Source organism: Clinocottus analis, unplaced genomic scaffold (assembly GCF_023055335.1).
Source record: "Clinocottus analis isolate CAN_PGR_092001 unplaced genomic scaffold, fCliAna1.0.p SCAF_10, whole genome shotgun sequence".
Lineage (NCBI taxonomy): Eukaryota > Metazoa > Chordata > Actinopteri > Perciformes > Cottidae > Clinocottus > Clinocottus analis.
In genome coordinates this window covers 19,544,130-19,563,313 of record NW_027175821.1, presented here as the reverse complement: position 1 = coordinate 19,563,313, position 19,184 = coordinate 19,544,130, and the positions used below count along the sequence as shown (strand labels likewise).

The following is a 19,184-nucleotide window of genomic DNA, read 5'->3' as shown; positions in this document are numbered from 1 at the left end:
AGCGTAATACTGTTTTAGTGGCACATTTGGGCCGAGCATGTGCACGCTTGAGATGGAGGAATCGCGCCTCCCCAAATGAAGCATGACAATCGATGTCGCAGAACCAGGGAAATGTATCTCCGATGTGAAAATAAACCTGATGATGCAAAACTCTGCGGAGCATGCACAGCTCCGGCCACATTCATTTATTATTCTAACCCAAGGTCTTTGCATTGACTTTGCATGAGGCAGGAAGGGGGCAAAAAAATGAAAGTAAAAAAAAAAAAAAGTCTGCGGACAGCCAACCGCAGAGCTGAAAGACTTTTCTTTTATTATACATGCACATTCCCTTTATAAACATAATTTAGCGGTATACCGAGTATAAAAATAGAGTGTGTAAATAATTTCAGTTTTAACCTGTTTAGAGTAGCAGCAGGGTGGAGCTACCACAACAAGACAATTCAGTTTGCCACAGAAGACAATGAGTGCTACAAAGGCGAGACGGAGAGATTTATATCTCAAAGGTAATTGTGTGCACTTTTACTTTAGTTTACTTTTACTAGATCTAACAATATCTAGATTTTGACTGATTCCAGGCTGTGACATGGGACAGAAACGTGTCCGCAGCAGCGCAGCTGGGATTGAATGTCTGGTCGGATACATAATCTCCTTCACCGACTCTTTTAAACCAGTAGATCCTCCATTTGAACCAAATGTTGACTCTTTAACATTATTCCATGAAGCAAAGTCTATATTTGTGGGCCCCCCAAAATATGTTTCTCTTTGCATCAACCGCTGTTCATGTAGAATCATTCATAAACCAACAGTGAACATTAACATTTACATTATTTGCATGTTTATTGTTGTTATGCTACCTTGTTTCGCTACGTTGTTACGCTACGTTGTTACGCTACGTTGTTACGCTACGTTGTTTCGCTACGTTGTTTCGCTACGTTGTTTCGCTACGTTGTTACGCTACGTTGTTACGCTACGTTGTTACGCTTCGTTGTTACGCTACGTTGTTACGCTACGTTGTTACGCTACGTTGTTACGCTACGTTGTTTCGCTACGTTGTTTCGCTACGTTGTTTCGCTACGTTGTTTCGCTACGTTGTTTCGCTACGTTGTTACGCTACGTTGTTTCGCTACGTTGTTACGCTACGTTGTTACGCTACGTTGTTTCGCTACGTTGTTTCGCTACGTTGTTTCGCTACGTTGTTACGCTACGTTGTTACGCTACGTTGTTACGCTACGTTGTTACGCTACGTTGTTTCGCTACGTTGTTACGCTACGTTGTTACGCTACGTTGTTTCGCTACGTTGTTACGCTACGTTGTTACGCTACGTTGTTACGCTACGTTGTTACGCTACGTTGTTACGCTACGTTGTTACGCAACGTTACATATAATTTCAGCAGTCTGAAAGCTAATATGAAACATAGTTATAAAACATTGAGATTCAGCATATCCAATAGTTTCTAAAAACATACAACGCAAAAAATACTGCCGACTGGGTTGTATCTGCTCTTTAAGTGGTTATAAAAACATTGTTAAAAAACAGTCACAAATTAAGGTCTCCAAATAAACATAATTTGAATAGTATGACAAATGAGAAAAAGTTGTTTTAGTATCAGTATTCAGTCGTCATATCGCTACAGTAGCAAGGTGCTAACAGAAACCTCTCACACGACCCAGCCTGGTCCAGGTCAGCTTCACACAATGAAGGCTTCTTTCAAAGCAACACAACAGCTGATGTTGAGAAACAATGTCATGGATGATGAATGTGACTCCTCGGTCACTCGAGCAGGTAACCGGCCGTGTACAAAGATCTTAATCTCTCCTGAAGCTCGGCCCGGTTTGTCAAATATCCAAAACTGACTTAACAGCCATTATGGCTTGTGGCCAAAACAAAAGTTAGTTTTGCTCTTTCATTTCTAGCGTGACTTGGCTTAACTTTAAAGAACACGGTAGAACGACTATATGACCCTGCTCACGACCTCTCAGCTCCCAAGAGTTTGACAAATGTGCACTGTGACCCGATGCCAGGCAGTACTTTCCGATGAGAAAAACAAAAGGCAAAGATGGTGAAATGTGAAACAACTACAGTTCAAACTTTAGTGACTATAAGAGCTGTAAAAGACAAAAACCAACACGCAGTCTTATGGAACAAAAGAAAGACACGAAATCTCAGTTTGAGTCTGCAGAAAAGCAGTCGTAAAGTATCCCAAGGATCTCAGGACAAGGACAAATAATCATAGTAATCGAAATGGAACTGAATCATTTTGACTTTGGCTGCCATTCAAAGTCTTCCTGCACTTGAGAGGGAGTTTGAACTTTGTGTGCGTGTGTGTGTGTGTGTGTGTGTGTGTGTGTGTGTGTGTGTGTGTGTGTGTGCGTGTGCGTGTATTTGGCTACATTTGCTTGCACGCATCTATGCATGAGCGAATGTTTATCCAACTTTTATGGCGATTGTCTCGTAAAAACGGACGGCCGTTCTGGGACAACCTGCGCTCACCGGCAGGTTCACCCGGAGCGACCACCCACCAGGAAGGCCGAGCAGATGCTCACCTCCTCGATGACCATTTAGAAAAATAGGCGTGTCCAGACAGATTACTCTGTGAATTATTATCCTGGTCACGGCCGGACTAGACTGTTACCACCCTTTCCCAAGCACATGTGCACACTTACTGACACACACACAAATCCCAATTAGACCATGAATTACAATACACAAGGAGGCAGTTTGTTCTGCATCATTCCTCATCCAGTTGTTGTAAAGTGTCCCTTCTGAGGAACATGAAATTTTAATGCTGAGCTTGTGTATGAATCCAATGAAGTCAAAGCGTTTCTTTTTTTTGTTCAGTTTCATTGGAGAAAGAACAGTAAATGCTGCACAGGGGGGTATCAGTGTCTCTGTATGACCTTTCTCTGGGAACTGTAGTCATCAATATTTCAATTTGTATTAATACACACACACACACACAGCCAGAACACAAAAACCAGCATCCGTATCGTATTGTCCGGCCGTTCATGACCTTCTCCTTCCTGCCTCTTTGACCCGACTGGCGTTTCATCTCACCCTGCCCTCCATCTTCTCAAAAACTCCATTACCGCCTCTTGATGTCCTAATCTAATCTTCCCTTCATGTCGGAGGACGTTCAGCATCACACAAACACGGGGAGAGCAAAAGACTCAATGAAAGAAGTGCAGAAAGAAAAGCAGACTTTGAAGTTAGCCGACGACAAGATTTATGAATCAAACGGATCCACAACACAGAGATAGACACAAACAGAGTCCCACAGGCAAAGAGCAGGCAGGCAGACACAAAAGAGACACAAAGACATCGAGATATACAACTTAATGAAGAGGAGAGTGGATATAACAGAGCTGAGGCCATGCAGAGCAACACTTATTTCTATATCTGCCTCTATATCTGCCTTGGCCATCATGCATTCCCTCACTGTGAGGTCCAAAAAGCTCGGGCTTACAAGCTACAGGCTACAAGCTAAAGGCTACAAGCAACAGGCTACAAGATACAGACTACAAGATACAGACTACAGGATACAGACTACAGGCTATAGGCAAGAGGTGACAGACTACAAGCTACAGGCTACAGGCAACAAGCTAAAGGCTACAAGCTACAGGCGACAAGCTAAAGGCTACAAGCAACAGGCTACAAGATACAGACTACAAGATACAGACTACAGGATACAGACTACAGGCTATAGGCAAGAGGTGACAGACTACAAGCTACAGGCTACAGGCAACAAGCTAAAGGCAACAAGCTACAGGTGACAAGCTGGAGACTACAGGATACAAGCTACAGGCTACAGACTACAAGATGCAAGCTACATGATACAGCGTACAAGCTGGAGACCTTAGGCAACAGACTATAGGATACAAGCTACAGGATACAGACTAGAGGCTACAGGCTACAAGCAGCAGGTGAAAGGCTACAAGCTACAGACTACAAGCTGCAGGCTACAGGTTACAAGCTACAGGCTATTGGCAACAGGCCACAGGATGCTGGATACAAAATACAGGATACAAGCTACAGGTTACAGACTACAGGCTAAAGGCTACAGACTTTAGGCTACAGCGCTCTTGTTCCCACCTGTCTGTGGACATGATCAAGAGCTCTGTCCTTGCCTCTTCCTTCCCATGATTCCTTGCAACACCGGCCTGCGTCTGGCCCTTCCAGGACCCTCCTAAAAATGCCTTCCTCCCCCTTTTTCCTTCATTCCCACAACTCCCAATATCACCTCACATGTGCAGAACCCTCCCAAACCCTTTTCTTTCTTCAATCTCACAAAATAGCCCTGCCATACGTCTCTCACTGGTGATGGGAGGGGAGGAAAGCTGGCTGACAGGGGCATCCATACACACTCCTAAATCCGCCAGGGCAAGACTCTGGCACAGACAAAAAAAATAACAAAAAGCCTCCCGGTCCGCGGCCGGGGCAGCGCAACACTTTATCTGCGAAAGCAAAACAAAGGAAGGCCTGTTGAACACTCCGACTGTGTTTACTTTCTGGGGAGGACAATGCCTTTAAGAGGAGGGGACGAGGACTGATGTGGCACTTGCGGGCCTCCCCGAAAAAAACAGCACTTCATTTTTATTCACAGTGAGTTTAAGAAAACAGTTGTAGCAGTCTGGTCTTGAGAGGCTGGAGGGATTTATTGAGAGGGAGCAGAGGAAAGGAGAGAGTAGATGAGAGAGGTTTTTTCTTTTTGTTCTCTGTCAGAGCGCTCTCAATGCTGTGATAGCGACCTGTCAATCATAAGGTAGCCACCCCCCTAAAAGCTTAACTTGCTTTATGGTGTTATTTGATATTAAATGGACATAATTTACTAAATGAACATCATGCTGTATTAAGAAAATTCAAAACTGAGATTGAGACCATAAACTCATGTTAACAATGTTCACTGAGGGAATAAATCAAGAGAGGACAGTCGTTTATAGAGACTTCTATACAACCAGATGAGTCACCACCTGGTGGTCAGTAGAGAGAATGCAGCTTTAAAGCACATTATACATGAAACACATTATAAATATAAGTCCTCTATGTGCCTTTTGTGTGCTTTGTCTTTCTAGTAACATCCCCAACTTAAGATCATTCATCTTGGAAATAAACGTATGGACATTTTAAAAAGAGTAATTGCTTTCTATTAGACTTTTGCTTATTGCCCAATCTGTGACATGCAGGTGTTTTGTCTTCAGCAGCTGATGGGAAACACCGGCTGTCACATCACTGATTACGTTGAGGCCAAAACATGGAATAGATTGTTGAGTTATGGGGGGAAAGGGTTACAACTCCAAACACTGCAGGATGTGATGAATCAAAACTTTGAGTGAAATAAATAAAAAAAAAACATCCTCCTGAACTCTCATGAATGGAATCTGGATTCCCACAACAATAGACTATTCTGCTGCCAGGAGGTTTTCTCTCAGCCGAGTTAATTGTAGCAGCTATTAAAAGGAAGAAACACAAAGATTTCTGGGTGATGAAGTCATTTTCACGACATTCCAAGCTAACACTTAGAAGCTGCTGAAGTAAGAATTTGAAAACACTGTCTGGCTAAAAGAAATGCCCACAGCACACATCACATATTACCCAGATGTGAGACAAAAGTCCCATCAGTCATGCAATGACAGATCGAATCAACAATCACTGACAATGAAACTCTCTAAGAAGCCAAGAAGGTTCAGGAAAAAGAAGAAAAAAATCTTTCCACTGCACGGCCCAGAGTTGTTTAAGATCATGACTGTCGATAACGCATGTCCAGCCAAATTCTCTTTGTTTGAGTATTTCCAAAACATCACACATGGTGCAAGAGGAGAGAAAATGCCAGCTTTCCCTCATGCTTGCAATCAATGGGGAGAATGGGAAATGGAGAATGTGAAAGGGTCACAACCCCAGGGGTGGAAATGATCCCCCAGTTGCTACCGGGTATCTGGTGTATAAACACTGCACTGGAAAAACATTAGTCTAAGTCTGAAGGTTTACACTATTGTACCACACAGTCCTTTGAGATCCCGTTGACAGAGGGGATACAAATAGTATGAATGTGACCTGTGCAATTTTTGCTAATAAAAACGCCGGCCGTAAAGGGTGTTGCATTTCAGCACAAAACCGGCCCACATTTCCAAAATGTGAAAGGTAATTTGAATTCCTCCAAGTTATTAGATCTCACGCTTCTCAAACTGTAGACTCAGCCAGGTGGTATGGTAAAGTCATCTCTCCACGGGGTGAGAAAGTTCAAGCTTAGCATGAAACCAATCTAGAGTTTAATGTTTGGAGCACTGGAGCGCTGTATATTCTCTCATTAGCCCGACAGTAGACTCTGCAGGAAAGCAGATTGCCATCTTCGCTGCAGGCGAAGCGAGCCAACATTTGATATTCCCATTTGGCCCGAGCAAAAAAACTTTAAGTTAACTTAGCTAACACGATTTTGCCAAGTAATCCTTGATTTCTATAACGTGTTGAGTTTGTCTCCAAATAACTGATTGCTGTATTAGATTTCAGCTTCAACATTTGCAGTGGCTGAGGAGGCATCAATAACAACTGTCAAAGACATTCTGCTGACTTTAAAAAAAAAAAAATGCAGTAACACAAAACACATTTCTTTAAAAAAAGAAGAAGCTTACACCTTTTTGTTTTTGCTCTGGGAAGTCAATTTTATATGCAGCGTGTGTGCCACCAAGCCTGTAATAATATGGCATTTCAAGTCCCGGTTAAAATTTCCAAAACATATATATATAGACTCACATTTGTTTTTCATTTCACTGGCGGCCTTAGCCACCCAAATGTGGGTTTAGGGTTCCTGCATTACACTTCAGAGAATTTAACTCCCTCTTTCTGGAGGGAAAGCCTGAAAAAGGTGCATCGCATAATGCAAACTCAGTGGACAGCTTAAATTTCACTCACTCTGACCTCAGCGTCTTTTCACAGAGTCTTAAGAGGTCACCCAATTTTAATGGTCACTTATTGCCTGTGGAGCAGTTCCCTGTGGTATAAAATGGTACCCCAAGACCACCCCAGTGCCAAAACAGCCTCGGGCTCAAGGGCTCAGAGTAATACTGGCAATGATGATGCATACCTGCACAGGAAGACCTTATGAATTACTCTCCAACTGGAGAAACTGGGGAAACCATCAAGGGGCCTCGAACCTGAAACAGCAGCCTTGAATGATTTACGTCCACAGTGGGGAAATTAAAAAGTGATCCTTTCTTTTTTGTTGAATTGTGCAGTTCATATCCGCTGATAAGAATATTTCACTTCACAATAGCAGGAGAGCAGCTTATGCAGAAGACATGCAACACTCATTTCTCTTTTCCAAAACTGCTTGAATATGAGAGTAGGCACATTTAGGACAAATTGTTATGGCTCACATGTTGTTGGAAACGGGAACAATAAAGATATCTTGCCAACGAGGGCCTTCTTACACATGTCTTAGAAAACTATGATTTTAATTTAATCCAATGCAGATCCAAGCATGAAAAAGGAATTTAATCAATGCACAGGCACATGCAATAGGTGGCTCTGTTTTATGTGTGACTTGGACAGCCTCACTCCCCCCCTCCTCTCCCACTTATTCCATCCAAATTTCTCTCACTAGTGCCAGTGGGTGAGTTCATGCCCTCTCCCTGCCAAACAGATCAGATAGACCAATAGCTACGTACAATGTGGCTTTCCAGTACCTTCAGAGAATAGTAAAGTCAGCAGTGTACTCACCTCAGCACGCTGCGTTCTGGGCTGGCTGGCCTCCGTCTCGATGGCGTACACGTCCACCAGGTAGAGGTCGGAGCCTTGTTCTCGGTCCAGCTCTGCAGCCGTCTGTATCACTCCAGTGTGCCGGCCGATGGTGAAAAGGCGTCCCACGGCTTTTCCGCCACTGCGAACCGCCACGATGAAATACTCCACTTTGGTCGCTGAGCCTCGCGGGCTGGAGGCCCCCAGAGAGATGACGTTGGTGCCCGGCGGCTGGCCTTCTTTGAGGATGGTGATGTACTTCGGCTGGGAGAAAACCGGCCCGTCTAGCCCTTGGAGGAGGATGGTGAGTTCAGTCCTGGAGGTCTTACGGCTGCTGCCGTGGTCGGTGGCGGACACGCTGAGCGTGTACATGAGTCGGGACTGGACCAGCTGGGAGGCCAGGCGGATATCTCCGCTGTATCGGTCCATGATGAACGTGTCAGAGTCCCCTTCCATCAGCTCGTACTCCACTTCTCCGTTGGAGCCCTCGTCGGGGTCAAAGGCCAACACCGTTGTCAGGATGGAGCCAATGACTATGTTGGGCTCCGCCACGAGCGCATTCTGGGACATGAAAGTGGGGATATTATCGTTCAGGTCTGTGACCCAAATTGTGACATTTTTCAGGGCAAAGCGGCGAAATTCAACCGGAACGGCCTGGTCAGTGGCTTTGACCGTCAGCTCGAACAGATTGGAAAACTCCCTGTCGATTTCTTTGCTGGTGTATATGAGCCCGGTGCTTGAATCAATGCTGAAGTGGCCTCCCCGGGGAATCTGTTGAACAATGGAGTACTCCAGCTCCCCGTTTATATCTGCATCTGTGTCGTGGGCCGTAATGGTCATGACTGAAGCTGAGAGGGGAAGATTTTCGGGGATGGATTTGAAAATGTCCCCGGGGGTGAATATGGGAGGGTTGTCGTTAAAATCCCTGACGTGAATGAGCACGGGGACGGACGAGGAGCGGGGCGGTCTGCCGTTGTCCTTTGCGGTGATGTTGAGTTTGTAAAGGGACTGAGTTTCAAAGTCCAGCTTTTTCACCAAAAAGATGCTGCCGGTGTTGGGGCTGATGCTGAACGTGCCGTGGTTGTTTGTGGCCGTGATGCTGTACGTCGTGTCCGCGTTCGGACCAGAATCTGCGTCCGCGGCGGTCACCGAGGCCACCAGCTCCCCGATCCTCATGTTCTCCAGGACGTCCACAGACACGGAGGATTTAGGGAAGGAAGGTGAGTTGTCGTTCTCATCCAGGATGCTGATGCTCAGCATGCAGGATGAGGACAGCGGCACGGCTCCAGCATCAACAGCTATGATTTTTAATGAGTAGGAGGATGTAGATTCATAGTCCAGCTTTCCGACTAAAGTAACTTGTCCGGAGCCGCTATCAATAGTGAACTGTCCTTCCTCGTTGCCCTCGGAGATGTGATAATGAACCAGACCATTTTTGTTCTCATCCACGTCGGAGGCGGAGACCCGCAGCAGTTGAGTCATGTTCTGAGCCGACTCCGAGATGGAGGCCTGGTAAATGTCTTTTGTGAATTTAGGCGGGTTGTCGTTGATGTCCTGAATGTAAACCTGCACTTTGGCCTGGTCCCTGAGGGGCTTGGGGAGACCCTGGTCCGAGGAGACGACCACAAAGCTGAACGCGGCGGCGCCTCTTTGCCTCACGAGCGTCTCGCGATCAAACTGCAGCGTGCTGGTCAACTCCCCCGTGATGGCGTTCAGCTCAAAGTTGGGCTGCGGAGCCTCGAATGTGTATCTCACCTCGCTGTTGGGCCCAAAGTCCTTATCCTCGGCAAAAACGTGGCCGGCCAGCGAGCCCCTCTTCTGCTCTTCCTCAAAATGAAACACGTAATTGGTGCTGTTGAAGAGGGGGCGGTTGTCGTTCACGTCATCGAGAATCACGCTGACATTGACGGTGGCGCTCAGCGGCTCCACCGCCCGGTCTTTGGCCACAACGACTAAGTTGTATCGGTCCTGTATCTCTCGGTCCAGCTCTGCTTTGATGTACAGCTGCCCGTCTGGAAAAATGCCAAACTTGTCGCCGGTGTTGCCACCGACAATGTCATACACAATCTCCCCGTTGAGACCGGAGTCTTTGTCCGTGGCCTCCACTTTGAAAAAGCGGCTGTTGACAGGCTCAGACTCCAGGATGATGACCTCGTACGAGAGCTGGTCGAACACCGGCGAGTTGTCGTTGACGTCGTAGACGCTGATGATGAGGACGAGGCTGGAGGTGTGCTGGGGGACCCCGGTGTCCGACGCGATGACCTCCACCTCGTAGGAGCTCGTGGTGACCTCCAGCGGCCCGGTCAGCGTAATGAGGCCGTGCTTCTCGTGAATGTGAAACAGGCCCTTGGGGTTTTGCCGGAGGCCGTAAACCACCATGCCGTTCGTGCCTTCGTCGGGATCCGACGCTTTGGCCTGGAAGATGACGTGGCCCGTGCTCCAGTTTTCCACTGCGCTCACATGCTCCACGGCGTGAATAAAGTGGGGGGCGTTGTCGTTTAAGTCCTTCACCGTAATGTTCACCAAGGCCTCTCCTGTGATCTCCCCTGCTCTCGCTACGACCTTCAGCTGGTAGAAGCTCTGCTCCTCCCGGTCTATCTGGCTCGACGCTGTGATCTGACCTGCGCTGTTCACTGAAAAAAGCCCCCTCTGGTCGCCCGAGGTGATGAGATATGAAATGTTTGTGTTCAAATCGACAGTCGTGGCTGACACGGTTCCTATGGCTGTCCCGATGCCCACATTTTCAAACATGACAAAGCTGTACACTTCCTGGCTGAAGACTGGAGGGTTATCCTGTGTGTCAATGACGGTCACAGTCACTATGGCCTGTGTGTGTGAGCGCAGGCCGCCACCATCTGCCGCTGTCACCTGCAGCTGGTAAGCGGTCTTCTCCTCTCTATCCAGGGGAACGAGCGTGGTAATTCTCCCCGTGTTGCTATTAATGCGGAATTTGGAGGCATCTCCAGCCGTAATTATATATTTGAGTGTGCCATTTCGACCCAAATCGGGGTCTGTGGCTGAAACGGCGGTTACATAAGAGCCCGAAGGCTCGTTCTCTTTCACGTTGGCAAAATACTGCACTGGGTAGAAAACCGGCCTGTTGTCATTAATATCCCTCAGGGTGATGTTGACTTTCCCCACAGAGTGCAGAGGGGGGCTGCCTGCATCTGCTGCTTGGATGTGGAGCAAGAAGGAGGCCTGCTCCTCCCTGTCTAGCTCTGCAGCCGTGCTTAATCGCCCCGACACGGCGTCCAGGCGAAACAGCTCCTGGACGCCGGCTGGAGTCTCCGCGTCAAACGAGAACCGGACCGTTCCGTTGGCCCCGACGTCGCCGTCCAGGGCCGACAGCAGCAGCAGCTCGGTGCCGGCGGCGGCGTGCTCCACCAGCGAGACGTGGTACGTGCCCTGTGTGAACGTGGGCACCTGGTCGTTCACGTCGGTGATGTTCACTATCAGCTTGGTGTAGGACATCTTGGGCTGCAGCCCCTGGTCTTTGGCACTAATGTTGAGCACAATTTCAGAGGCTATCTCGCGATCCAGCAAAGCGGAGCTGGTTACCAGACCGCTGTTTTCACTGATGGAGAACCAGCCCAAAGCGTTTCCAGACACCAGGGAGTAGCGCAGGTTGGCGTTCTGCCCGGAGTCCCCGTCGGTTGCAGAAACCCCTTTAATGTAGCTGCCTTTCGGTATGTCCTCGCTGATATCCACCCTGTACAGCGTTTGCTGGAATATGGGCGGGTGATCGTTGATGTCATTCACAAAAATCACCAAGCTGGCGAAGGAGGACCTGGCAACAGGCGTGCCGTTGTCCGACACCGACACGGTCAGGTTGTACGAGGAAATCCTCTCCCGGTCCAGCACGCTGGCCACTTTGATCAAACTCAAATTGGGCACGGGGGACGTGTGAACCTCAAAGTGCCGCTGCTCGTTGCCCCCTAAGATGGAAACAGATATGTTGCCGTTGGCCGTGGGGGAGTCCGAATCTGACACCGTGAGCAGAGCCACGACCGTGCCGATCTGTGCGTTCTCGTCGACGGAGGCAAATTTAGAGGTCGTGGGGAAATACCGAAACTTCACCACGGGGTCGTTGTCGTTCACGTCTAAAAGTTTGACGGTGGCTTCTGTTCTGCCTGACAGAGCGGGCACGCCGTTGTCCACCGCGTGGATAGTCAGGGAGTACTCTCTCTTGCTCTCGTAGTCCAAACCCTCTTTTATAACAACAGTGCCGGCTTTGGGGTCAATTTGGAAAGGCGTGCCCTCATCTAGAAAGTACCTGACCTCAGCATTGGCCCCCTCGTCCTGGTCGGACGCTGTGATCTGCAGAATACTGGAGCCCACCGCCGCGTCCTCAAAAACACTGTTCTGATATTGATCCTGGTCAAACATCGGGGGATTGTCATTTATGTCTTGAATAGTGACGTTTACTTGCAGGTAGCCAAACTTTTTCGGTTCTCCTTTGTCCTCCACTTCCACCAGCAGCTGGTAGAAGGGAGTGACTTCTCTGTCCAGGCCCCCGGTGGAGACGAGGTGCAAGAAAGCCCCCTCTCCACTCGGATTGACTGTAATATCAAGGCGGAACTTCCTCTGCTCGTTGCCTTTCACGATCCTGTACGTGGTGTGATCCACTCCGTTACTCCCGATGTCAGAGTCCGTGGCGGTGTCCAGGATCACCTGCCGGCCGCTGCTCGCGTCCTCCTTGAAGGACACGACGATGGACGCGTCCGGAAACACCGGGGAGTTGTCGTTAATATCCAAAACCACGATCCGGACCTCGGTGGGATACGTGGGCTGGCTGGACAGCACCACGACGTTAATGACATCACTCTGCAAGAGCTCCCTGTCAATCACCGCGGAGGTGTAGATGACTCCGCTGGTGCCGTTGATGGCGAAAAGTTTGTGGCTCTCGCTGAAGCGGTACGAGAAGCTGGGCTTGGTCTCGATCGTGCCCACGTAGGTGCCGACGGGCTGCTCCTCCAGGACCTGGAACTCTTGGCGGACCTGGCTGGACGCGGAGTGCCGCGACAGAGTCCACAGAGCCAGGAGAATCAAGTGAAGCCGGCCGGAGCCCCTACCTGCGAGCGCCATGGTCAGTTAGCCGGTCCAGCTCTGCTCAGACTGAGTCCATGCCTGTGATGCATCCACTTCACTCACTCGAGCATTTGTAATCCAGCAAATGTGCAGCGGGAGAGAAGGAAAAAGAAAAAAGAAAGCAGCGTCTCTTTCCACAAAGTGCCCCAAAGTAGTCCACAAGTGCTCTTTTTTTTTTTATCCCGCAGCGATCCTCCTCGGATGGAGAGAGTGACTCCTGCAGATCTGCAAAGTTTCAATTTAACTCCGCAGCAGCAACACCAACGCGCACTGAGCTCAGGCAGGACAACTGGTGATCCCTTGGAAGATATACAAACTAAACTTCCTCGCTCCGGGAAGATGCGTGGGAGAAAGAAAACCAATTATGATGTTGAAAGGAATAAAAAAGAATTTAAAAAAGTGTATCCAAAGTGAGCGCGCGGGGTGAGCGGCGTGGAGAGCCGTTACGCACCGTCCCGTGGAATAACGGCGCTTCAGTCATATTGCGCTCAGGAGTTCCTGTAAATTAGGACAAAGCTGGAGTTGCTCAAACTCCCTCCCATCGCTGATCCCATTGGATGGCGGCGCTCCTGCGCCCTCCCACCGCCTCCCCCTCCGCTCCCCATTGTGTCCAGTGGGGCAGAGGGTGTCAATCAAAAGAGACAGGTAACGATGCCCACAGCTCCTAATCGCTGCTCTGACAGCTTCATGTGTGTTAAAAAGCTCTCAATAGGCTCAGGATTAAGGATCTTGTTGGTTTTTCATTCATAAAACCTACAGAAACACACACATCCTGCGACACAAATCATGCTCGCAATACATATATAATAATACTATGAATAAATGAAGGTGGTCCGTTCACATTGAATGTTTGAAGTTACTTTGAAATCAAATTTGAGTAGCAAAAAGTCATGTTTGGAATGTTATTAGTACAATGAAGAAATGCTGAAAATGTGCTCACTGTGGTCTCTTCAGGTGTTTTGGAGCTAAAAGTTATTACTATTTATAGATATGTATTTCTTAATGTATGTAGGTTTCTAATGAAGTTCAATGTTTAGTGTAATCTCCAGAATTCCTAATATCGTTTAGATATTTGCATGTAACGGAAGTTGCAGGACGCTTCATTTATTGGTAAGTAGCGCCATCTAGTGGCCAAACGGGGGTAATTACATTTTTCACATATTTCAGTGTGAAGCGCAGGGCCGTACATTTAAACACTTTGGTGTCGTGTTCAGTAGTTTTTGTTTGTCTTCAGGCATGTGTGAACCATGTTCACATTAAAGGATGGAAACAAAAAGTTATGAGAACAATATCATGTGAAGATTAAGAGTATGATCTTTACTCTTGCCAAAGTTTTACTTCCTCCTGCATGAGATGAAAGGTGAGGGGAGCCATATCTCATCTGATCAATATTTTACTGGAAACGTATCGACACGTGAAAATAATTGTTTCTAAACTACTTGGCAGTAAAACACAAATCATCTCCCTGCAAAACACAAGCGGACGTTCCTTCATCCTTCATGTTGAGTTGACTCAGCATCATATTCTCAACTTAAACATTCAATCAACATGAAATGACAGAGTCCTCTGTCATAGTTACTGATCTATGAAAACCAGAAAATAGCTGATTAAAAATGTGAATAAAAGCTAATTTCACTCAGATTTTGTGTCACCATTTTACTTTAATTTAAATACACAATACTGTCATTGGAAGAAAAGAAATACATGGTTGATATGAATACAATATTATATGTCAGTATTTGGACAATTAGTTTTTGTTTTGTTTTGTTATGGCTTTACAAAGCTGTCTGAAGAGACCAACACTTCCTAAAATGAGACAAGTCCTGCAAAGCTTGAACTTACCTCAAATTCCATAAATATTTATTTCCATTTCTGCTCGATGAGCAGATCTTCATATGATTTGATACAGTTAGAATATCCCCATTAGAGCAATATGGCTTCATATTCACTCTTCATGACGTTTTCAGCAGCGCTCACGTCCCAGTCCAGCTTTCAAACAGCAGAACTAAGGCAGATAATATTAATATCCAGTCACTTTCCCACAAAAGACCAAACACAGACGTCTGAATGAAGCGCCTGCAGTAATTGCACGGCCTCCACTCGTTGCAATGTGTGGACAAGACATCACGTTAAAAATTTCCAGAAGCATATTTCAATCGACAGGCCCGGGTCACATGAGTTCATTGCATCTCATACGCAGATGGATCTGGAAGTCAACCCCTGCGCTGCACTTCCTCCGTCCTGTGGAACAACATTACAGAGATGCTTACAGTTACAGAGGGACAGAAGTGTTTACGCTGTCTTTTTGGGATTTGACCATCGGTGGCTTCCGTGATGAGGCCGGCGGCGGCCTGGACGGTAAGTAGGACATGAGTCAACTGTAATGGAGTTACAGAGCGGGCTGGACGGGTCGGCGGCCTGACGCAGATGCAATGTTTTGGTTTGCAGACAGAACATCAAAGTAGATTACTTCCCCCCTCGGGAGACGTTTTGCTAACCTGATCACGAGCCAGGAGCTCTCAGGAAGCTTCTGATATAAATATCAAGATGTCGTTATGTTGGAGTTTAATTCCCTTTCGCGCTGACTGATGGAGATGTCGCCCCGATGGGCCCCGCCGACCGACACAGTAGCGAAATGGAAGCTTTACCCTGTTATCTGCCAGCTGGACCCGTGTGGGCCCTTCGTTCTCTCTCAGTGAATCAGTGGGTCAGTCACTTTTGGTCCAGAGCAAAACATCTGGACATGTGGAGCCGGGGTATCGATCATGTTCACGGTCGCCAGAGGTGAATCCCTCATCACTTTTGGGTTCTGACACTCTTGGCCGTTCGCCCGGCGCCGCCGTCTCTTGAAAACGCTCTATTTAACACGCAGGCAATACGTTGGAAATACATCATCAGATAACTCTATTAAATCTGTTTTCACAGCTGGAGTGAGCTGGGGGGGCAACAGGGGTGGGACCATGACAGCCAAAAAATAAGGTGCAAAGGAGAAAAGTCAAGAGGGCATCTGGTGGACAGGAAAAGACTGACGGGGCCTGGGAAAGTGGACTTGGATGAAGAGGGGGACGAAGAGGAGGAAGGAATACGCACACAGCGGTGGATACTGTAATGAGCTCTTGTGGTGGATGTGCAGGGTTTAGTTTTTTTCAAACGATAGATTACAAAGTCTTTGGTGATTACCTCCGTCATCTGGCATTTTTTCTGGAACACCAATAAATATCAAGAACACGACTGCATTACTTTCTGGCTCTCGAGGCTTCAAAACCTTCAGTGAGTTCACTGAGGAGAGGTACAAATAAAGATTAAAGATGGCCGCCGCTCTGACCGATGTGGCGATGTAGTTTAAACCCGTAGAAAACTGTGGAACCAATTTTGACTCTGGACCTCCTTTCCCCTCATGTTTAAGTCGTCATAGAAAACCCTAATTTATTCCAATACATGTGTTTATTGTACTTATCAGCAAAGTCTTGGGAAAAAAATGTATATCTGCCAAAAAAACTTTTAATATCCAGCATGATATGAGCTAGATTTGCCAAAAATGTCTCTTTGAGCGGTCAATAAGACACTTTTTTGGATTAAAATCACGAGTAAACAGTCTTGTCCTGTTAGGAAGGAGTTTCAGTCAAAAAACTGTGTCGTTCGGTTCAAAATTGGAAAAACTGCGTATTTTATGCCAAAAGATTGTCTGAATGGGGCATGCTGGGACTTCAAATTGGCACGGGAGGATTTTTGCGCACGCTTTCCAAAATGTTAAACTAATTCAGTTTGGATGATTTTCCCTGAATGCCAACATCTGGCTGATGTCCACACAACATGAGCTATACACCAGCTCCTCAGTAAATGTCCAACACTTCCAATTGATCTCTTCTCATTGAGATACAATCTCATGATGGTATTTTTTTACATGAACCCACGAGGAACAATGTTAGCATTGAGTGTCTCTTGGGAACACGTCAACATGTGTCCAGGACGGGACAGGCAGGGATCGCACTAAAAATTCACCAATAAATCGTTGAGAACCAGCTGCGGTCCGGCGACCCACTCGTGAATCTTGTCACGTCCGAAAAACTAATTTAGTACGAGCAACTTCTCCCGCTGCGACCCACGCTGTGAATCAGATGGCTGAATTTTTACATAAAAATAGAGGAGTTTGGAGTTTGGAGTCTGCGCTGAACGAAGTACCAGGACACTGTCTTGTAAATCAATCATGCACCATCTGAGTGGTTTTTGTTGTGAGTTATTTTTTGGTCTGTGGAAATGACTTCCCTGAGGCTGCAGAGAGCGGCACGCAAAACACGTGCATGAGGATGTTAAAACGAACGTGAATTGCAATGATCTTTAGCTCTGTTGATAGCCCAACGTGGACCAGGCAGACAGATGTTAAATAGAAATGTGAAATAAGATTAGTTCAGACCATCAAAGGCTGTTTCCTCCACTCTAAAAAAAGAGAAAAAGAAGCTCAGCGCTGGATACAGTGCCTACTCTCATACAAATCCATCAACATATTGTAAAGTCAAAGCCCGGCCACGCAGATCAAATGCAGGAGTCAATGAGCAGATGAAGGGCCGCGGTAATCCAAAGCAGCCATTCATGCGCCGCGCTCGTCTCCTGTGAAGTGGGAGGAAATGAGATCCGACCTGAACGAGGTGACGCACAGAAGGACAATCGGGTTTGAACTTGAACTTAAGAGTCGCGTTAAAAGCCTGGACGGATAAAGAGATGCTAATCAGTGTCTTTTCATTCTGAAAAACTCTTGAGCGCAGCAGCCTTCAGGGTGAGTCTCGTCTCGTCCCCCCGGGAGTCGAGGAGGAAGGTAAATTAGTCTTTTTTTTTGTTTTTTACAAGCAGGACGTTGGTTTCAGTCTCGGTGCAACAGGAGTTTAGCTGAATAGGCTTTTAAAAAGGCGAGCTACAAAAAGGTTATTGTATGCCTCGGGGGGAAGTGAGAGCCAGCAGAACAACTCTCCTTTCTAATAACGAGTGTGTGAAGGGCCAAGCTTTAATGCTGACAGTGGATCCATTGCATGTCTGTATTTGTTTAACACGCTTCTGGGTTTTTTAAATCGTCGTCCTCGGCTTTTCCCAGCGACCCCTCGCAGCCCCGTCTAATGTGAGGGCCTGCTGTTTCCCTCCTCCCGGTTTCCATCGCCCCTCTTCTGCTCACGCCGAGAAAAAATCTCAGCGCGGAGGAAATAAATATCAATCAGTGAACTCCACCGTTGGGTATGTGCTAGCCGGGCGTCGCATGAGATATCGCTTTGCGCCGGCATTTGCCAAACAAACCAAACAGTCATTTGTTTCTGGGTGGAGAGGGGAGGGGCCAGACATCAGCAGCCATGTTGAAATGTAGAGTTACAGAAGTCTTTTTTTTTTCGATGAAATGCTCGGGAGGTATTTTAAGTATGTTTTCTCTGTGGAGTGAGTCAGACGGGAGCAGGGTGGGGTGATGACACGAGACGGAGCGGTTAACCCATCCCGGCTCTGCAGAGCCACAGCTAACTCACCATGAAGCTGCCAGTATAACTGCATGACCTAACGTCTGGTAACTTTCAGCACTTTGGGACAGTCGAAGGCAGATAAATACATTTTACGGCCAAAGATCTGTGTCTGGTTTCTCCGGTTTGGTGTGGAAAAAAACTGGAGTCCTGACTTCAACCTCGTCTCACACCTTTGGATTAAAATGTGGACGAGAAGCCAGGAGTTAGACCTCACTGAAAAATATTCTTTTTAATGAATAGTGCTAGTGGAAATATTCCAGGACACATTTCTGTCTTTTTTTTGTATCTCACTCTTTTTGAAAAGGTTAACTGTGTTTTGATAAACAACACAAACTATCCGCCTCCCATAATACTGGAGGCCCCACCATGGGGCCATGGATGGATTACTGAATGGGTCTAAACCGGGCTCAGGCCCACGGGACCTACAAAAATGCCAGTTAAAGATGTTAAAGTGTATCAAGGAAGAAATCCAAAATGACTACAAAGAAGCAAAAGAAATGACTCCAAAGCATTACAACTACAAGCATTAAAGGACTAATTAAAAACACACATGCAGTTCATACTACAACTCATACTGTCTGTCATAGATAATAATGACTCTTTATTCTTTTATTCACTGGATTCATTCAAAACCTCTGTTTTAAAACTCTCTTCAAACAATCATTTGTATCTCATTTTAGTAAAGAAATGTCATCATTCATGCACTTTCTCATTTAATAAAATCTAGAATCTATGATTATTCTAAAATATAAAATAAACTAAACATCAGCTTCACTCGAACACTGGACTTTCAAACTAGCTGGGACTTCACAACATTCTGCTTGCACGAGTCGACATGTCGTAAACTCATATTTTGGGCGAAGAAGAAC

General features: G+C 46.7%; 1 protein-coding gene across 1 annotated transcript in view; it reads right to left on the bottom strand.

Moving 5' to 3' along the window:
* The window catches only part of fat4 (FAT atypical cadherin 4), a 99,896-nt gene extending 87,082 nt beyond the window's left edge, over window positions 1-12,814 (bottom strand). The window contains exon 1 of the mRNA XM_068592037.1: window positions 7,712-12,814. Coding sequence (XP_068448138.1) covers window positions 7,712-12,814 — 5,103 coding nt within the window. The remainder of the gene's footprint in view (window positions 1-7,711) is intronic.
* Window positions 12,815-19,184: the final 6,370 nt, after the last annotated feature.